At 34.9% G+C, this 17,949-nt stretch overlaps 2 protein-coding genes across 4 annotated transcripts in view; one reads left to right on the top strand and one right to left on the bottom strand.

The window, feature by feature from the left end:
- LOC135073143 (facilitated trehalose transporter Tret1-like) overlaps positions 1 to 17,949 on the bottom strand; it is a 54,559-nt gene that overhangs the window by 9,736 nt on the left and 26,874 nt on the right. The window lies entirely within an intron of this gene.
- LOC135073142 (cytochrome P450 4g15-like) lies at positions 3,681 to 10,976 on the top strand. 3 transcript variants are annotated; one of them, XM_063967186.1, is made up of 11 exons: positions 3,681 to 3,751; positions 6,287 to 6,504; positions 7,120 to 7,317; positions 7,835 to 8,017; positions 8,218 to 8,287; positions 8,478 to 8,604; positions 8,745 to 8,931; positions 9,110 to 9,222; positions 9,455 to 9,692; positions 9,955 to 10,140; positions 10,683 to 10,976. In XM_063967186.1, the coding sequence occupies exons 2-11, from the start codon at positions 6,294 to 6,296 to the stop codon at positions 10,865 to 10,867; spliced, it is 1,698 nt and encodes a 565-aa protein (XP_063823256.1). In that variant the 5' UTR covers positions 3,681 to 3,751; positions 6,287 to 6,293; the 3' UTR covers positions 10,868 to 10,976. The 3 variants fall into 3 exon arrangements, with proteins under 3 accessions (XP_063823256.1, XP_063823255.1, XP_063823257.1); XM_063967185.1 differs by lacking the exon at positions 3,681 to 3,751 and adding an exon at positions 5,768 to 5,933; XM_063967187.1 differs by lacking the exons at positions 3,681 to 3,751; positions 10,683 to 10,976 and adding an exon at positions 5,768 to 5,933 and having other exon boundaries at positions 9,955 to 10,145.

Here is a 17,949-nt window from a genome sequence, read left to right as displayed (position 1 = left end):
GATGATGATGATGATGAAGCATTGCAAGCAACAGGATTCGTTTATCATCTATGAGTAAAAATACGGAGTACTTACCTCCCGACGATCTGGTGAAGGTCGTGGGAAGTACCTGGATGCGGGCAGCGCAGGACCAGTCGTTATGGAAATCCATGAGGGAGGCCTTTGTCCTGCAGTGGACGTCATTTGGCTGAAACGAACGAACCTCCCAAGACACCAGAATGAAATTTTTCGTGGAAATCTATACCCTATTACCCCATATCGTATGCACTGCTTAAAATTAATCGTTGTTTTACTGTGTTGTACTTAGATATTTCGTTGGTATAAATTTTGAATATGTTATGAAACTCTCTTCTCTATATTTGAAGCCATAAATATTTATTTGACTAAATATTAAAAGACTCATTTTTTACGCGATTGCTCAACAAGGAGGGTTAAAGTGACCTAATTATATTTAAAAAAAAGATAAAACTAAACTTGTCATTCGATTGTGAGCTTAAAATAAACTTGAAACTCCTACAAGTTTAATGCTTGCAAATGCTACGATCGAAGACTTAGTCTGAAGCTCAATTGGTGATTTTCAGGATTAGGTATACATTTACATACTGTAAAAAAAAACGAATTCTTAATTAGTTTAACTTTCAGTCTTCGAGACAAAAATTGTAATTGCAAATTGAATGTTACTTAACAGAAAAAATAGATAACAAGTAATTGAGCTCGTTACCTGCCTACGTAACTATATCTACTAATTATTATTATTTTTTAAATATTTCACGGAATATCATTTTGTATCTTCTTAGCCCATGCGTAATATGCGTGTAGGCAGACACGCGAAAACTAAATATTAAGTAAATCTTACGTAATTTTGGGAATTAATTGTTTACTTTAAATACAATAATTGTACAATCGTACAGTTATTAATTCAGATTAGGAATTTCAAGTAGGCACACCTTTCGCACTCGTATGTACTCGCACTAATTAACAAAAACAATATTTATTTTACGAATAAGTCTTTCGATATTTTCTTAATTTACATATTTTTCATACCTATTATCATACCATGCAATTGACTGTATCTCTAATACAGATATCCTCCAGAGTACAATGATAATGTGAGGTTAATTTAAGCTTGAAATAACACCACACTAGAAACAATTCTTACTTACCTACCTAGAGTAACTTTAAATTTCTTATGTCCCGTCTGAGAATTGAACCCCGGATCCGACTCGAGAAAGCCTTCTAATCACTTGACCACATAATTCCGATGAAAAAGTAAAATAAATACACGAAATAGTATATCTTCCGCATGCGCTTGCAATGCGACTTGTGTACAGAAAAATTGTACAAATGCAAATAAGTAGGTTGTTCAGTACATAGGCCCGTTCCAGCGCACTTAATAGCCTGCCCTACCACCACTTCGGGACAACATATGGGCTGGTGCTGAGAAGAAGTGGCGGAAGAAACTTCACCTTTGTCAGCTGTTTGTGTAGTTCAGTCTATCTATATCAGCCTTTAGGGGGGGTTCGCCTTCGACCATAGACCTCCTCTTCAACCCTCCACCGACTTCTGTCCCTGGCCACACGCATCCAGTTCACTCCAGCCTGCTGCCGGATGTCGTCCACCGTTTAGGCGGTCTTCCCCTGCCGCGGGTGTTGTTGCGGGGTCTCCACTCCAGGGTCTTTCTGGCCCAGCGATCCTGTGCCCCGATTGTGCTAATTTTTAACGTCACCAATTCATTGGCGCTTCTTCTCCAGTTGCGCTCAGTTTTTCATTCTAACTGAGGTGCAAATTCGGTATCACGGTCTTAGACGTACCTTCCTAGTATTTTCATTGTCACATGAGATATTTAGCTAAAATTGAAGGTCGATTTCGAAGTTCAAGTGTTACCGACACCGCGATACGGAATTGTCAAAACAACTGATGTTCGTTCGTCGTCCGGGCGCGTTGAAGATGAAATTTTTTAGCGCAATCGGGGCCCTGGTTCATCCGTGCAATGTGCCCTGCCCATCTCCATTTACGGCTCTCAATCTCTTCCACCATGTCGCTTTGTGCTCTTGTGAGAGTTTACACTTCAAGAGAGAGAGTGGTGGAAGAGTAGTTCAATAAAAAACTAAAAAAAAAATTCATGTATCAGCATTTAATTACTTTAATTATAGTCTTATGTATGTACTAGCGGCCGCCCGCGACTTCGTACGCGTGGATCCCGTTTTACCCCCTTCATTCCTGTTGTAACTAAGCTTTAAGTTTACTAAGGTACCTGCATGCCAAATTTCAAGCGTCTAACTTAAGCGGTTTATATTTTTCATACAAAAGGATTTTCCCGCTAATTCCCGTTCCCTTGGGAATTCCTAAGTATACTATAACTATGTAGGTATGTAGGAGTATGAAGAATACTTGTACCAAGTTTCGTTAAAATCCGTCGAGTAGTTTTTGTTTCTATAAGGAACATACAGACAGACAGACAGAAAGACAGACAAAAATTTTACTGATTGCATTTTTGGCATCAGTATCGATCACTAATCACCCCCTGATAGTTATTTTGAAAATATATTTCATGTACAGAATTGACCTCTCTACAGATTTATTATAAGTATAGACACGGTAATACTATCATACAGTATTGTAACTTCATATAAACGGACGAAACGCGAGCTTTCCTTCGAAATTCAAATCTCGGTATGCGCTCGACATGCAAAAGTCGGGGGTGTCGCGAATGTGCCACAGTAATAAACGGACGATGTGTTGTTTTTTTAAACCAGTAAGTGTTTTTTTAATAAAAATAATTACAACTAGGTACCTATTTATACAGGGTGTTAGGTAAATGGGTTTATAAGCCGACACTAGCCCATGTTAACATTTATGCATGTAAATGGTATGGTGAAGTCAGTGATATATATATTTTTTAATTTTCAGACAAAATAAAATTTATAAAATCAGATTTGTATAATAAATTAAAATTATTAAAATGATGATATCAATTTTCTGACTTCACCATACCATTTATATGCACATGTTAACATGGGCTAGTGTCCGCTTATAAACCCATTTACCTAACACACTGTATAATAATCAAGCATTTTGCACGCCTCAGTCGAAACGCATAGGTACATTTTACGGTCGCTAAATTATAAGATTTGTTACTAAATCTTAAAACAAACATATTTTTTTAATTAAATCTACTAATGACAAGACAACATGCATTTTTATCCTATTTCATTCACAAGTATTTTGTTTGTCAAAATAAAATAAAAAAATACAATCACAAAATACATTCACAAAACTAAACAGAAATTCTAAGTAGGCAGATGTAATGAAAATAGGGTCTGTAGGTGGGCAGCCCTATCGCATGTTGTCATACTGTGACGTACCGCGCGGCTGTTGACATTTATTTCAAAAATATGGCCGAGTTGGAATACTGTATAGATAGTATTACCGTGGTATAGATAAATAGGTGTTAATTTGTAACAATATGTTTAGTCTGAATTACAAAATGTACTAGATAAAATTGACCGATAGTTAGAGTTCAAGGCGCCTATGATCGCCTAGATACACACATACAAGGATTTCGTGATTTCTCTTGCTTTAAGACTTGCGTGAATATTTACGATTCGGCCTTAAACCTGCTGTAAAATAATTATAACAATATATTAGACTCGTACATTTTCTTTGGATCTCTCGAACGAGGTAGACATATCGTGGATGCTGTTGAAATCTCGAAATTTAAATTATTTTTGGAGTAAATAAAGTGTATCAGGTATGTGGCTTTATGGGAACACCGAACACGTTATACTTACTTCATAACAAATAATTTATCTAAATTGGAAAACCGCACGAATTTTATCTGTTTACCATTAGGACTGGAAAAAATGATTCAAATTTAATCTAAAAATATCCTTGGTTAGGTAACTAATCCATTCTTTATTTATTCTTGGCTACACATTTATAGAGCTGCCTATTTTCAGATGAATTAGACTTAGATAAGTATTCAACAAATTAATTATCTAATCAACAAGATGACATTGTTGTCACATGAGTTAAACCTATCTCAAAGTTAATCTTAATGCTCATTAAATTCTTAGCTCTTCAATTAGTACATATTAGACGACTATGATAGACTGATTTCATATAAGTAGAGTTTAAGGCTCTGTCATGCAGTCTAATTCTATGGCACATCTTTTTTGAAATAAACTATTCTATTATTTTCTAAAATCACTGAATTCTATTCGTAAATGAATGTAGTTACTAAACTATAACTTGATTTTTATTTGTTGAGAAATCAATATAATTGTATAAATTGTGACGTCATAAGCCGTTGAAAATCTTAAGGATCTCTACATTAAAGTCAAAACTCCCTTTTTTGTGTGTCATGTAACTTACCTACATAATACAACGTGAACGGCAAAATAAAAAGATCAAATGTTGAACCCAATACAAATTAAATAAACAGAAACTCCGATAAGAAAACGGCAATTCCAAATAAAGATTATTGTTACTATAATTCCATAGTTTCTTAATATTATGCAATAGACCTCATGCAAAATTTGGCTGAATGTGTACCAAACCTATTGATTTACGTAACAAACCTTTGTGTGTATGTTCAATTGTTTAACAGTAGGTAGGTCATATCTAAAAATTGCTGAATAAAAGTAATAATAAGAAAGAAAAACATGTAACCGTCTAATTTAATTATATCTTCAGCAATAGTGTTGAAAATTACTAAAGCGGCTCAATTTGACTGCCGCTATTTACGTTCGAATTGGTCAAAAACTAGTCATAAACTGTCAAAAGCGGTCAGTTTCGGTGAATTTGATACATACATTTTAAATTTTTATACTGACGGGATTGCTACCATGTACCTTAATTTTGACAACATGTACCATAATAATAATTGTTTTAGTGACCATGAAAGATTAAAACAATATACAGTAGAACGCCGATAATCCGAATTAATTGGGACCGGGGTCGATTCGGATAATCGAAAATTCGGATAATCGGACATAGACTGGTAATAAAGAAAAAGCATGTTAAAAACGAACTGTCACACATAGAATAAACTTTAATAACTGTGTTTACAGTTCTACAAGTCGCTCAGTTGAAATATATCTAGACTCCTGCGAGTTCCAACTTGTTACACCAATAGAAAACTGGGTTTTAATTTTTTATATTAAGCTTAGGACCGATTCGGATAATTGGCGATTCGGTTAATCGGCGTTCGGATAATCGGCGTCCTACTGTATTACATTTTTAAGTTATTTTCTTACATTTTGTGATTGATAAAAGTTTACAACATCTTAATTGAAATAAAAAAGTGGTTTGTAATAATTTATTAGAGTTAAATTTTTTACAGTGAGCCTACAACTTCTAAATTGAAACAATAAGTGTTTCGTAATGATTTATTGTGCTCTCTTTCTTTCCCTACGCAATTTCCCCACACCCCGATCATTATACATTATACTTAGGTGAAATGGCAATGTCGCATCGCCCGGCACGTCGACTTTGATGACGTCTTATTCTCTCATAATTTATTACAAAATAACGTTCCTTCATTTCAAATTGCGTATAAATTGGGTACCTAAATAAATAAATTATTCGGTGGTGGTACAGTAATATTTGAGTCAAACTGACTGAATTTGACCGTTTCTGACCGGTCATTTATGGTTTTTGACTATCGTGACCGGTCAGGTTCAGTCAAGTTACATCCCTATTCAGCAATGAAGTTGATATCGGTTATATATTTATGTGTCGGAGTGTACTGACTTAGTTTTTTCTCGATTGCATTGTCAGCGGTTTACATTTTGATTGCTAGTATCTTTTAGGACAAATTGAGATTAGAATTTAACATGAAATAAATCATTGTTCTTTGGGTAGTCACGAAGCATGTGTTAATTTATTCTCCAGTAATTAGAAGTAGCATAAAAATACCAGTGATTATAAAGGTAGGTTACAATAATAAGAAGTAACAAAAAGACAAACAACTTTGTTATCGATATAGTTTACTATATTGGGACTCGTACACTGTAGATATTTACTCGTGGAAACGAAAGCACATTTAGCGATATTTCGTGTATTTTTCCACCCTCAGTCATCGAGGGCAGTGACCAGATGTCAAATGTTAATGAAATTCATATCGATTGTTCCCTTACTTTAATTTTATGTGATTTTACCGTTTTTCAGTTGTTCATGTGCTCGAAAAACATTAACAACTTCGTTGTCCCAATTCAATTGTTGGAAATTACATTACCTGAATACATAAAATTTATCGGGGTTTGAATTTTTTCAATTGTTTCAGCATCGAAATGTCGACCGTCTTAGAAGAGGTCCCAGGCTACCACTTCAGTGCAGGGCGCCTGCTATCCTATGCTCTGATTCTGCTTACCTCTGGGCTGATTCTGCTGTATCGCAAACAACAGAAATCTAAGCTCTACAGATTAGGCAACAAAATCCCTGGACCAATCTCCTTGCCCTTATTTGGAAATGCGCTTCTGGCAGTCGGGAAGAAACCATCAGGTAAGACTGTGAAATAATGTAATTTCTAAATAATTTTCTTAAAATTGTTTTAGAAAAATTTTTATAGTATAAATCGTTTTATCCACGAAGACGCGCGGACGCGCCCCACCAATTTTTGGTCGAGGGAAACGCGGGGTGCTAGGAGTTTGATCCGAGCAATCCAACTGTCATGATTGTAGAGTACGTGTGCACTTATGGATAATTTAGCGTGTACCGATAACACTCTAATATTAGAGGAAGAATAGTGGGGCGCATCTTCGTGGATGAAACGATCTATATTACTTATCATTTCTTTCAATATTATGACATTAATTGTAACAGCAAAATAAGCTTAAAATAAAAAAAACTGATGTTCTATTAACTGTTACTGGACTGTGTTATTAGGTCATGTTCTGTCACCCTGTGCTATTAACCCTAATTAACTGTCCAAGCATACAAGACACCATTTTTAGTAAATTTGAAAACTAATTCATAAAAACTTGACTCTCAAAAAATCTGTCGTAAACACAACATAGGTATGCTTTGTTATTTACATGACTACAGATTTTGCGTAACCGAATAAAATTTTCTTTTTATTCAACCTTCTGTAATATTCATATTGAATCATTGTTTCAGAATTAGTAAAATTAAGTTTAGAATACGCGGAAATATACGGCGACGTGGTTCGCGGTTGGCTCGGCTCGAAGCTGTTAATCTTCTTGGTAGACCCCGTCGATGTGGAGGTCATCCTGAACAGCCATGTTCATATTGACAAGTCTTCGGAATACAGATTCTTTAAGCCATGGCTTGGGGAAGGACTGCTAATTAGTTCAGGTATGTCATCACACAGTTCTATAGTAACATCAATATTGAAATCTTTCATCAGGATTCGCTGCAGGATAAAGATCTTCTGTAATTATCCAGACGATAAGTTTTTTGGCATCACTCTCCCTTGGAGAAACCTGATGACACCACTTACAGTATACTTAGTTCGTAATCGCAATTCAAATTATAATTAAAACAAACGTTTTAAAGCTGCTCATATATTTTCATATATTTCAACGCTTTTTGTCGTTTATCATAGTGCAATAGTTACAAAAGAAATTAACATTTTAATTCACTTCGGAGGTGGAATTGTGTAAAGCAATCGTAATCATTTAACAGTTCATAACGTACGATAAAGTCAGTTAAACAAAGCGTTTTACAGAATAATCGTACGTTATGAACTGTAAAGTGATAACGATTGCTTTACACAATGCCACCTCTGGTGTCATTATTAGGTAATAGAAAATAATATTAATAGAATAGGAGTCACAGGACAATTATTATATAATAATGAACTAATTTTTAGGTGCCAAATGGAGATCGCACAGAAAAATAATTGCGCCTACGTTCCACATCAACATCTTGAAATCTTTCATGGGGGTTTTCAACCAGAACAGCAAAAATGTCGTTGAAAAACTGCGATCTGAAGTTGGAAAAACATTCGACGTACACGACCACATGAGCGGAGTCACCGTGGACATTTTACTTGGTAAGCAATTTTAATATTCGGTCAACGATTACTTAGCGCATAATGAATTTTATTTTAAGCTTTGTTGTTAAAAACAAGGCAGTGTCAGCAATGATTAATCACTAATGTTGACACTGATTTCAATATTGCATGCTATTGTTAAAATGTAGGTAATTAGGTATAAGTTTTGGGTTGCCTCTTTATTTTGTTATGATTTACAGAAACAGCTATGGGCATTACTAGAAAAACTCAAGATGAATCGGGCTTTGATTATGCTATGGCAGTGATGAAGTAAGTTATTTATTCTAAGACATTTTTATAATATAGCATAACATAATGGTACCAATATTCTTATTCTTAAACTCTCAGGCATAATTAAGTCTTTTTACTTGTATGTCTGACAACTGAAGTCACAATATTCGATCAGAAATCACGAGTAGTCACATATTTTAATTAATGACTAATTTTATCTTATTCGCAGGATGTGTGACATTGTCCACCAAAGGCATTATAAATTCTGGCTCCGGCTCGACTTCATTTTTAAACTGACTCCATTCTTCAAAAAACAGACAAAACTGCTGAACATTATACATGGACTCACAAATAAAGTAAGACCATTTTCAAAAATTGTGTAATGTAGTAGGTTTTTTTTATTTGGTCAAATTGAAATTTAGAGAGAGCGCGGCGCTAACGGTTTACGCGTTGCTCTCGCCTCCGTGTAGTAGATTTGATGATTGATCTTTTTTAGGTGATAAAGAGTAAAAAGGAAACTTTCTTAGCAAATAAGGCTAAAGGAATAGTGTCCCCAACTATAGAAGAGTTAACTAAAGACGTTAAGAACAACAAACCCAACGATGATCCCAATAAAACGATATCTGATAGTGTATTCAAGGGTCTTCGTGATGATTTGGACTTTATCGATGAAAATGACGTGGGTAAGTGTTATTGTTGCGACAATTCATTGTTTTTATCACTCATAAATATTAATTAGGACAGCCATATCTACATAATTTACTTGTACATGTTATCCTTTCATTTTGCATTTAATAATTGGTGACTATTATGTTAAGTAACTATACAGAAATAGGTTATGATTTTTTTTTATGATTACAGGTGAAAAGAAACGTCTTGCTTTCCTGGATTTGATGATAGAATCCGCTCAGAATGGCACAAACGTCATCACGGATCATGAGATCAAAGAAGAAGTAGACACCATCATGTTTGAGGTTTGTAAGAACCCATAAGAAGTGTACAAATGGTCAAAGCATTTTCATACCAAATAATCAATCCAAATACAGCATAAATATCAGAATAAGACCATACTTTGTTCATCAAAGAGTTTGTCTTATTCATTCGTACCTACTACATATTAATATCTGGAAAATACATATTGTTTTTACAAGTCTCTACATGACGGACATTTTTAAGTTTCACAATCTTTTATTTTTTATTTTCCAGGGTCACGACACCACTGCAGCTGGATCCAGTTTCGTCTTATGCCTTCTGGGGGTCCACCAGGACATCCAAGCAAAGGTCTACGACGAGCTCTATGAAATATTCGGGGACTCTGACCGTCCTGCCACCTTTGATGATACTGTCCACATGAAGTACTTGGAGAGAGTGATTCTGGAAACCCTCAGGATGTACCCACCAGTACCGATCATAGCTAGAAAATTGAATCATGACGTTCAGATCTGTAAGTAGTTTGTTTCTTGAAGTATTTTAGTTATTATCAATCTAATCACAATATCAGACACATCTAACGACATCGGAAATATCATAAAACTTATCTTTTTACTACCTTGTGCTCTTGAATAAGTGAATATGCTCTATGTTATCATGGTCTTCAATTCAATCAATTCTACAAATCTTATCAAAAACTATAACTTGTCTTGCTAGGTTCACCTCGCGTTGTCAAGTGGTCGAATCCTGAATCTTCATATCTCCTTCCTTTTCAGCTACAAACAAGTACGTGCTTCCAGCTGGCGCCACCGTCGTCATAGGAACTTACAGGATTCACAGGAACCCTAAATATTATAAGAACCCCAACGTGTTTAACCCAGACAACTTTTTGCCAGAAAATACCCAGAACCGACATTATTACAGCTACATACCCTTCAGCGCTGGACCCAGGAGTTGTGTCGGTTAGTTCACTTTTCTACCCCATATATTCATCCTAGACTGCATCTCACTTAACGCGATTGCGGTTTACTTGCTTTTGTCCAGCAGTGGACGTCATTTGGCTGAAACGAACGAACGAACTTACTTACCGGAAAGCGCGGCGTGCGACGTCCACTCACAAAGGTGGATCGACAAACTCATAAAGGTGCACGTGCTGTTGCTTAAATGACAATGATGATGAATCATGAATATCTCAATCAGCCAGATGATAATTTCTGTACCTACGGAAACACCATTAATCTTATCAAACAATTAACAAGTACAAGTTAAACTCGTAACTAATCTTAAAAAAAATCCCTATTTCCAACTGCTAAATGTTAATAATCGGAGGCTTTATTACTAAAAATTTACAAAACGTTAACTCTATTTCCCATAATTTTCTGCAAAGTTCTGCAAATCACAATTTAATTTGGCTCGCGTTTATTTATTTCATTTAACAGCCTCATATTATTACATTCTTTAATAATATTTACATCCTTTACAACTATATCTTTTTTATTTATAGGTCGGAAATACGCTATGCTGAAGCTCAAGGTTCTCCTATCTACCATCCTAAGGAACTACAGGACAATTTCAGAAGTATCTGAGGAAGACTTTGTGCTGCAGGGAGACATAATCCTGAAGAGGACAGACGGCTTCAGGATCAAGGTCGAGCCAAGGAAAAGAGTCCCATCATCAGCTCAACAATAAAATTACAAATTATGCTAACATCTCAATTAATTTTAAGCGTGAAGTGTTTGTGTCTGATTTTACCTAAATAAATGAAGGAAACTGATATATTTTTGTATAAACATTAAAAATCTTCAACGATTGTATTCAGGATCTTTACTTTAAACTAGGTGAAAGTACTTAGGTGTGATGTAAATAAATAGATAATAAAATATTTGTTTTTAATCAATATAGTTTTATTGCATTTATTGAGCGTCATAAAAATAACATTATAATAATAACAATAACCTGTAAGCTATTTTTTCTAGTTCTGTCTCTATACATAATCTTAACTTTAAAAAAAAAGCTTAAACAGGGTATTACGTAGATCTAAAATCAAGAAATCACTACTCTATCGAATCCATGTTAGGGTCCACAATTCAAATTCGTTATAGGTAGGTACGAGGTAGATTGCAGATTATAGGTTTGTATAGGACAGCACAGGGAAAAACTTAGCGTGGGACGTCCACCCACAAGGTGGTGGTAAAAGTAGCAGGAAGGCGCTGGACGCAGGCCGCTACCAACCGGGCAACATGGAAAGCAATTGGGGAGGCTTATGTTAAGCAGTGGACGTCCTACGACTGAAATGATGATGATGATGATACGACAGCTTCCTCTGGCGATTACTTAGTCATAGTTTGTTATCCCAAATAAAATAAAATTAAATAGTGGTTAGTGGCTAATAGTGCCACCTTTTTTTTTTTTTTCAAAATAAAAAAATAATTATAAATAAATAACTTGAATAACTGCCTAAGACGGGAATAGAACCCACTTATAATAGCTATTAAGGGAATATAATATAAATAATATTTTATGTAAAAATGGAAGGAAGGATGCTGCAACATATCACTATCAACTACCGATACTGTTGCAGTATTAAATTATATGCACGCACCGATGTTTCGTGCACATAACTCTTATTACCATGCAAAAACAAGGCGGATCGCTTACATAAAATACATAAGCATGCTAAAAAATGCATATAGAAAAATTAAGAGCTAATTTCCATATCTGGAGCACAGCTTTAAGAATACCATATTAGGCATACCTACGCAACGCAATAACAAAACATATTTAATAACTGGTACTGTAGGTATATTTGTCGTACATGTAATAGTTTTTGATAGGTAATGTATTGTGTTAATACAGGTTTAAACTTTGTCACTTCTCAGAATAAACATGACGAAAGGAAAATACTGAAATCAACAATTATATTTGCAGATGTATGCATAATTATAATATAGTCATACTAACTACGTCAAACGCTGTTGACCGCGCATTGCGTGGGTCCAACGTCCGATCAAACCAATTTACACATTAATTTGGAAGTTTTACAACCCCTAATTCCAACAAAGTAATTGTTATTTCAAAACGATACTAACTAAAGCTAAAGATATGGTATTCTTTCATGATTAACGCTCGTATTCACAAACGATGCTTGCTTAAGTGAAGCAGCAAATCGAACGCACAGAGTGTAATAAAGCTCTGTGATTAGTTCGTGTGTCACACTATGCGTCCACGCACACTGTGAGACTTCATAGTAATGTTAGTGAATACGGGAGTACTTAATTGTTATTTCAAAAAGATACTGACTAAAGCTAAAGATATGACATTCTTAACGTGATGTTCTCAAGCCACTGAATTTTTTGATTTCAGTTGTTTAAAATAAAGTTAAATTGTGTTTATACTATGATTATGAATGAGAACCTAAGCGCTGATGACAATGCCAATATGACTCCAATCTTCCTTCATCCATCCATAATCTTAAAACCTAAAGCCAAAGAGTGTTGAGTCTACTCGCGTCACTTTTAAACTGTTTTTTATCAATATGCTGTCAGTATACGATTCAAAATCTACCAGAAAGGGCAAATTATCACAGAATTATTTTTTTCATTTTTGTTTCAGCTATCAATAACAGCCAAAATACGATATTGGTTGGATTTTAGTCAAATTACTCGTAGCTACGTTTACAATGTAGGTACTTTCAGTTTGTACTCGTATATCGTACGGAACCTCAAATTACCCCAAAATAAATGTAACAAGAACAATACCATATGAAAACAATAAATCTGAAAACGAGACTACTTTTAACTGTCGAGCAGTTTAGAATCAATTAAAAATACGAACTAAAACAGTATAAACGTGACATTCTTTATCTTTCAAACGTTTTAACTGACGATACTAAAATAGGTAATTTACGTGTGCACTGGTGACTTCAGAACAATTTTTTTTGTAGTTCTTTAAAACCAAAAACTTCGCAACTTAAATAAATTAACAAAGACTCTTGTCACGCAGCTGGCGTAATCCCTACAAGACGTTTCCATGCAATTTATCATAAGTTTTCAGGAGTCCTATGAAAGAAAATAAAATACATTACTTGATTTTCCTAAAAATTTCAGCTGCACTGAAGCTGCAAAGAAGAACGGTCAGAAACGAGACATACCTCAGTTTTTTTGTCATGTCTTAATTAGTTAAATTATATATTTTTTATATTCGAAATCTATGTATAACACCAAAATATTACCTACCTTTTGTTTTTGTTCAGGAGTTATACAAAAACTAATACAAAATGCCTATTTATCACCAAAATTGGTAAATGTATGTATGTACTTAGATGTCTATTACAGCTGCTATGGAATGTATCTAGGTGACCTGGAGATACAGCCGGATTATACAGTGTGGAAACGATAAGTGATCTCACCCGATTATTTCTAAACTATACAAGATATCGAAATACTAGTTACAGATTCTGAAAGTGCTTCACGAGCTCTTTCAAATTGTACCGTAATGGATTAATAATCTGAAGTGGCAATGGGAGGGCCTACGCAGAACTGACGGCCGATGGGGCAGCAAGGTTCTGGAGTGAAGACGTACCGGAAAGCGCAGCGTAGGACGTCCACCCACAAGGTGGACCGACGACCTCATAAAGGTAGCGGGAACCAACCGGCCATTGTGGAAATCATTGGGGGAGGCCTATGTTTACCAGTGGACTTCCTATGGCTGAAACGACGATGATGATGATGAAGCATTGCAAGCAACAGGATTCGTTTATCATCTATGAGAAAAACACGGAGTACTTACCTCCCGACGATCTGGTGAAGGTCGTGGGAAGTACCTGGATGCGGGCAGCGCAGGACCAGTCGTTATGGAAATCCATGGGGGAGGCCTTTGTCCTGCAGTGGAATTTTTTCGTGGAAATCTCCACCCCATTACCCAATATCACACGCACTGCTTAAAATTAATCGTTGTTTTACTGTTGTAGGTATTTCGTTCGTATAAATTTTGAATATTATGTAATGAAACTCTCTACATTTGAACCCCTTCAAATAATGACTAAATATTAACACTTTTTTTACCCGACACAAGGAGGGTTAAAGTGACCTAAGTATATTAAAAAAAAGATAAAACTAAACTTGTCATTCGATTGTGAGCTTAAAACAAACTTGAAACTCCTACAATTTTAGTGCTTGCAAATGCTACGATCGAAGACTGAGTCTGAAGATCAAATGGTGATTTTCAGGATTAGGTATTTTACGTACTGTAAAAAAAACGAATTCTTGATTAGTTTAACTTTTAGTGTTCAAAACAAAAATTGTAATTGCAAATTGAGTGTTACATAACAGAAAAAATTTATAACAAGTAATTGAGCTTCGTTACCTACGCAAATAAAGAAATTAGATTCGATTTGATTTGATTTGATTACGTACTATATCTACTAATTATTTTTTGAATATTTCACGGAATATAATTTTGTATCTTCTTAGCCCATGTAATATGCGTGTAGGCAGACACGCGAAAATTAAATATGAGGTAAACCTTACGTAATTTTCGGAATTAATTGTTTACTTAAAATACAATAATTGTACAATCGTACAGTTATTATTTCAGATTTGGAATCTCAAGTAGGCACACCTATATAAATCGCACTTGTATGTAGGTACTCGCACTTAATAAGTGTGTAAATTATTTTGATCTTTTTCTTAATTTATATATTTTTCATACCTATTATCATACCATGCAATTGACTGTATCTCTAATACAGATATTCTCCAGAGTACAATGATAATGTGAGGTTAATTTAAGCTTGAAATAACACCACACTAGAAACAATTCTTACTTACCTAGAGTAACTTTAAATTTCATATGTCCCGTCTGAGAATTGAACCCCGAATCCGACTCGAGAAAGCCTTCTAATCACTTGACCACATAATTCCGATGAAAAAGTAAAATACATACACGAAATAGTCTATCTTCCGCATGCGCTTGCAATGCGACTTCTGTACAGAAAAATTGATCTAATGCAAATAAGTAGTTTGTTCAGTACATAGGCCCTTTCCAGGGCACTTACCTATACACGTCCCAAATATTATAGCATGCCCTACCACCAGTTCGGGAAAACATATGGACTGGTGCAGAGAAGAAGTGGCGGATGAAACTCAGTCACCTTTGTCAGCTGTTTGTGTAGTTCAATCTATCTATCTATCTATCTATCTATATCAGCCTTTAGGGGTTTCGCCTTCGAACATAGGCCTCCTCTTCAACCCTCCACCGACTTCTGTCCCTGGCCACACGCATCCAGTTCACTCCAGCCTGCTGCCGGATGTCGTCCACCGTTTAGGCGGTCTTCCCCTGCCGCGGGTGTTGTTGCGGGATCTCCACTCCAGGGTCTTTCTGGCCCAGCGATCCTGTGCCCCGATTGTGCTAATTTTTAACGTCACCAATTCATTGGCGCTTCTTCTCCAGTTGCGCTCAGTTTTTCATTCTGAGGTGCAAATTCGGTATCACGGTCTTAGACGTACCTTCCTAGTATTTTCATTATCACATGAGATATTTAGCTAAAATCGAAGGTCGATTTCGAAGTTCAAGTGTTGGTTGCACTACTTTTGACAGAAATTAATGACGTTTACTTTGTTTTGAAAGGTTTTGAAGAATTTTCTAACTTTACTCGAAGCTGTTTACGTCTATGCTTCGTTTCAACTAACTGTCAAATAGCGAAAGCTTCCTATTGGTTTGCGATGGCATTTTGACTAGACCCACAGATGTTCGTTCGTCGTCCGGGCGCGTTGAAGATGAAAATTTTTAGCGCAATCGGGGCCCTGGTTCTTCCGTGCAATGTGCCCTGCCCATCTCCATTTACGGCTCTCAATCTCTTCCACCACGTCGCTACAAGAGAGTTCACGCTTCAAGAGAGAGAGAGAGTGGTGGAAGAGTAGTTCAATAAAACCTAATTAAGTTCCAAATAATTCATGTATCAAATAAGCATTTAATTACTTTAATTATAGTCTTATGTATGTATAAATACACGTATAAATAGGTGTTAATTTGTAACAATATGTTTAGTCTGAATTACAAAATATACTAGATAAAATTAACCGATAGTTAGAGTTCAAGGCGCCTTTGATCGCCTAAATACACGAAGGATTTCGTGATTTCTCTTGCTTTAAGACTTGCGTGAATATTTACGATTCGGCCTTAAACCTGTTGTAAAATAATTATAACAATATATTAGACTCGTACATTTTCTTTGGATCTCTCGAACGAGGTAGACATAATATATCGTGGATGCTGATTGAAATCTCAAAATTTAAATTATTTTTGGAGTAAATAAAGTGTATCAGGTATGTGGCTTTATGGGAACACCGAACACGTTATACTTCATAACAAATAATTTATCTAAATTTGAAAACCGCACGAATAAATTTATCGGTTTACCACACCATTAAAACTGGAAAAAATGGTTAAAATAAACTCAAATTTAATCTAAAAATATCCTTGGTTAGGTAACTAATCCATTCTTTATTTATTCTTGGCTACACATTTATAGCGCTGTCTATTTTCAGATGAATTAGACTTAGTTATGTATTTAGCAATTATCTAGTCAACATGAGGACATTGTTGTCACATAAGTTAAGCTTATCTTAAAGTTAATCTTAATGCTCATTAATTCTTAGCTTTTCAATTAGTACATTTTAGACGACTATGATAGACTGATTTCATATAGAGTTTAAGGCCGAGTTGCACCAACTTATTTTGACCGTAACTTTAACAATAACCGGTGCTTTTTGTATGGATTTTGACAGATTTTTGACGTTTGTCAAAGTTAAAGTAAGATGGTGCAACCCAGCCTAAGGCTCTGTCATGCAGTCTCATTCTATGGCACATCTTTTTTGAAATAAACTATTCTATTATTTTCTGAAATCACTGAATTCTATTCGTAAATGAATGTATTTACTAAACTATAACTTGATTTTTATTTGTTGAGAAATCAATATAATTGTATAAATTGTGACGTGTCATTGGCATCGTTGAAAACCTTAAGGATCTCTACATTAAAGTCAAAACTCCCTTTTTTGTGTCTTGTAACTTACCTACATAATACAACGTGAACGGCAAAATAAAAAGATCAAATGTTGAACCCAATACAAATTAAATAAACAGAAACTCCGATAAGAAAACGGCAATTCCAAATAAAGATTATTGTTACTATAATTCCATAGTTTCTTAATATTATGCAATAGACCTCATAAAATTTTCGGCTGAATGTGTACCAAATACCTATTGATTTACGTAACAAAGCTAATGTTTAACAGGTCATATCTAAAAATTGCTGAATAAAAGTAATATTATGAAAGAAAAACATGTAACCGTCTAATTTAATTATATCTTCAGCAATAGTGTTAAAAATGACTAAAGCGGCTGAATTTGACTGACCGTCATTTACGGTCAAATTGGTCAAAAACTAGTCATAAACTGTCAGTAAAATGTAGTTTTAAAGATTTTTCTTAGATTTTTTGATTGATGAAAGTTTACAACATCTTAATTGAAATAAAAAGTGGTTTGTTATGATTTATTACAGCTAAACATTTTACAGTGAGCGTACAACCAGTGTAAAAACAATAAGTGTTTTGTAATGATTTATTGCACTCTCTTTCTGTCCCTACATAATTATACTTAGGTACCGCGCACGTCGACTTTGATGACGTCTTATACTCTCACAGCTTAAATAAATTATTCGGTGCTAGTATTATTATATTTGAGTCAAACTGACTGAATTTGACCGTTTT

The sequence above is a fragment of the Ostrinia nubilalis genome, chromosome 7 (assembly GCF_963855985.1).
Source record: "Ostrinia nubilalis chromosome 7, ilOstNubi1.1, whole genome shotgun sequence".
NCBI lineage: Eukaryota > Metazoa > Arthropoda > Insecta > Lepidoptera > Crambidae > Ostrinia > Ostrinia nubilalis.
The sequence above is the reverse complement of the archived record's forward strand: the minus strand, read 5'-3'. Positions and strand labels throughout refer to the sequence as shown.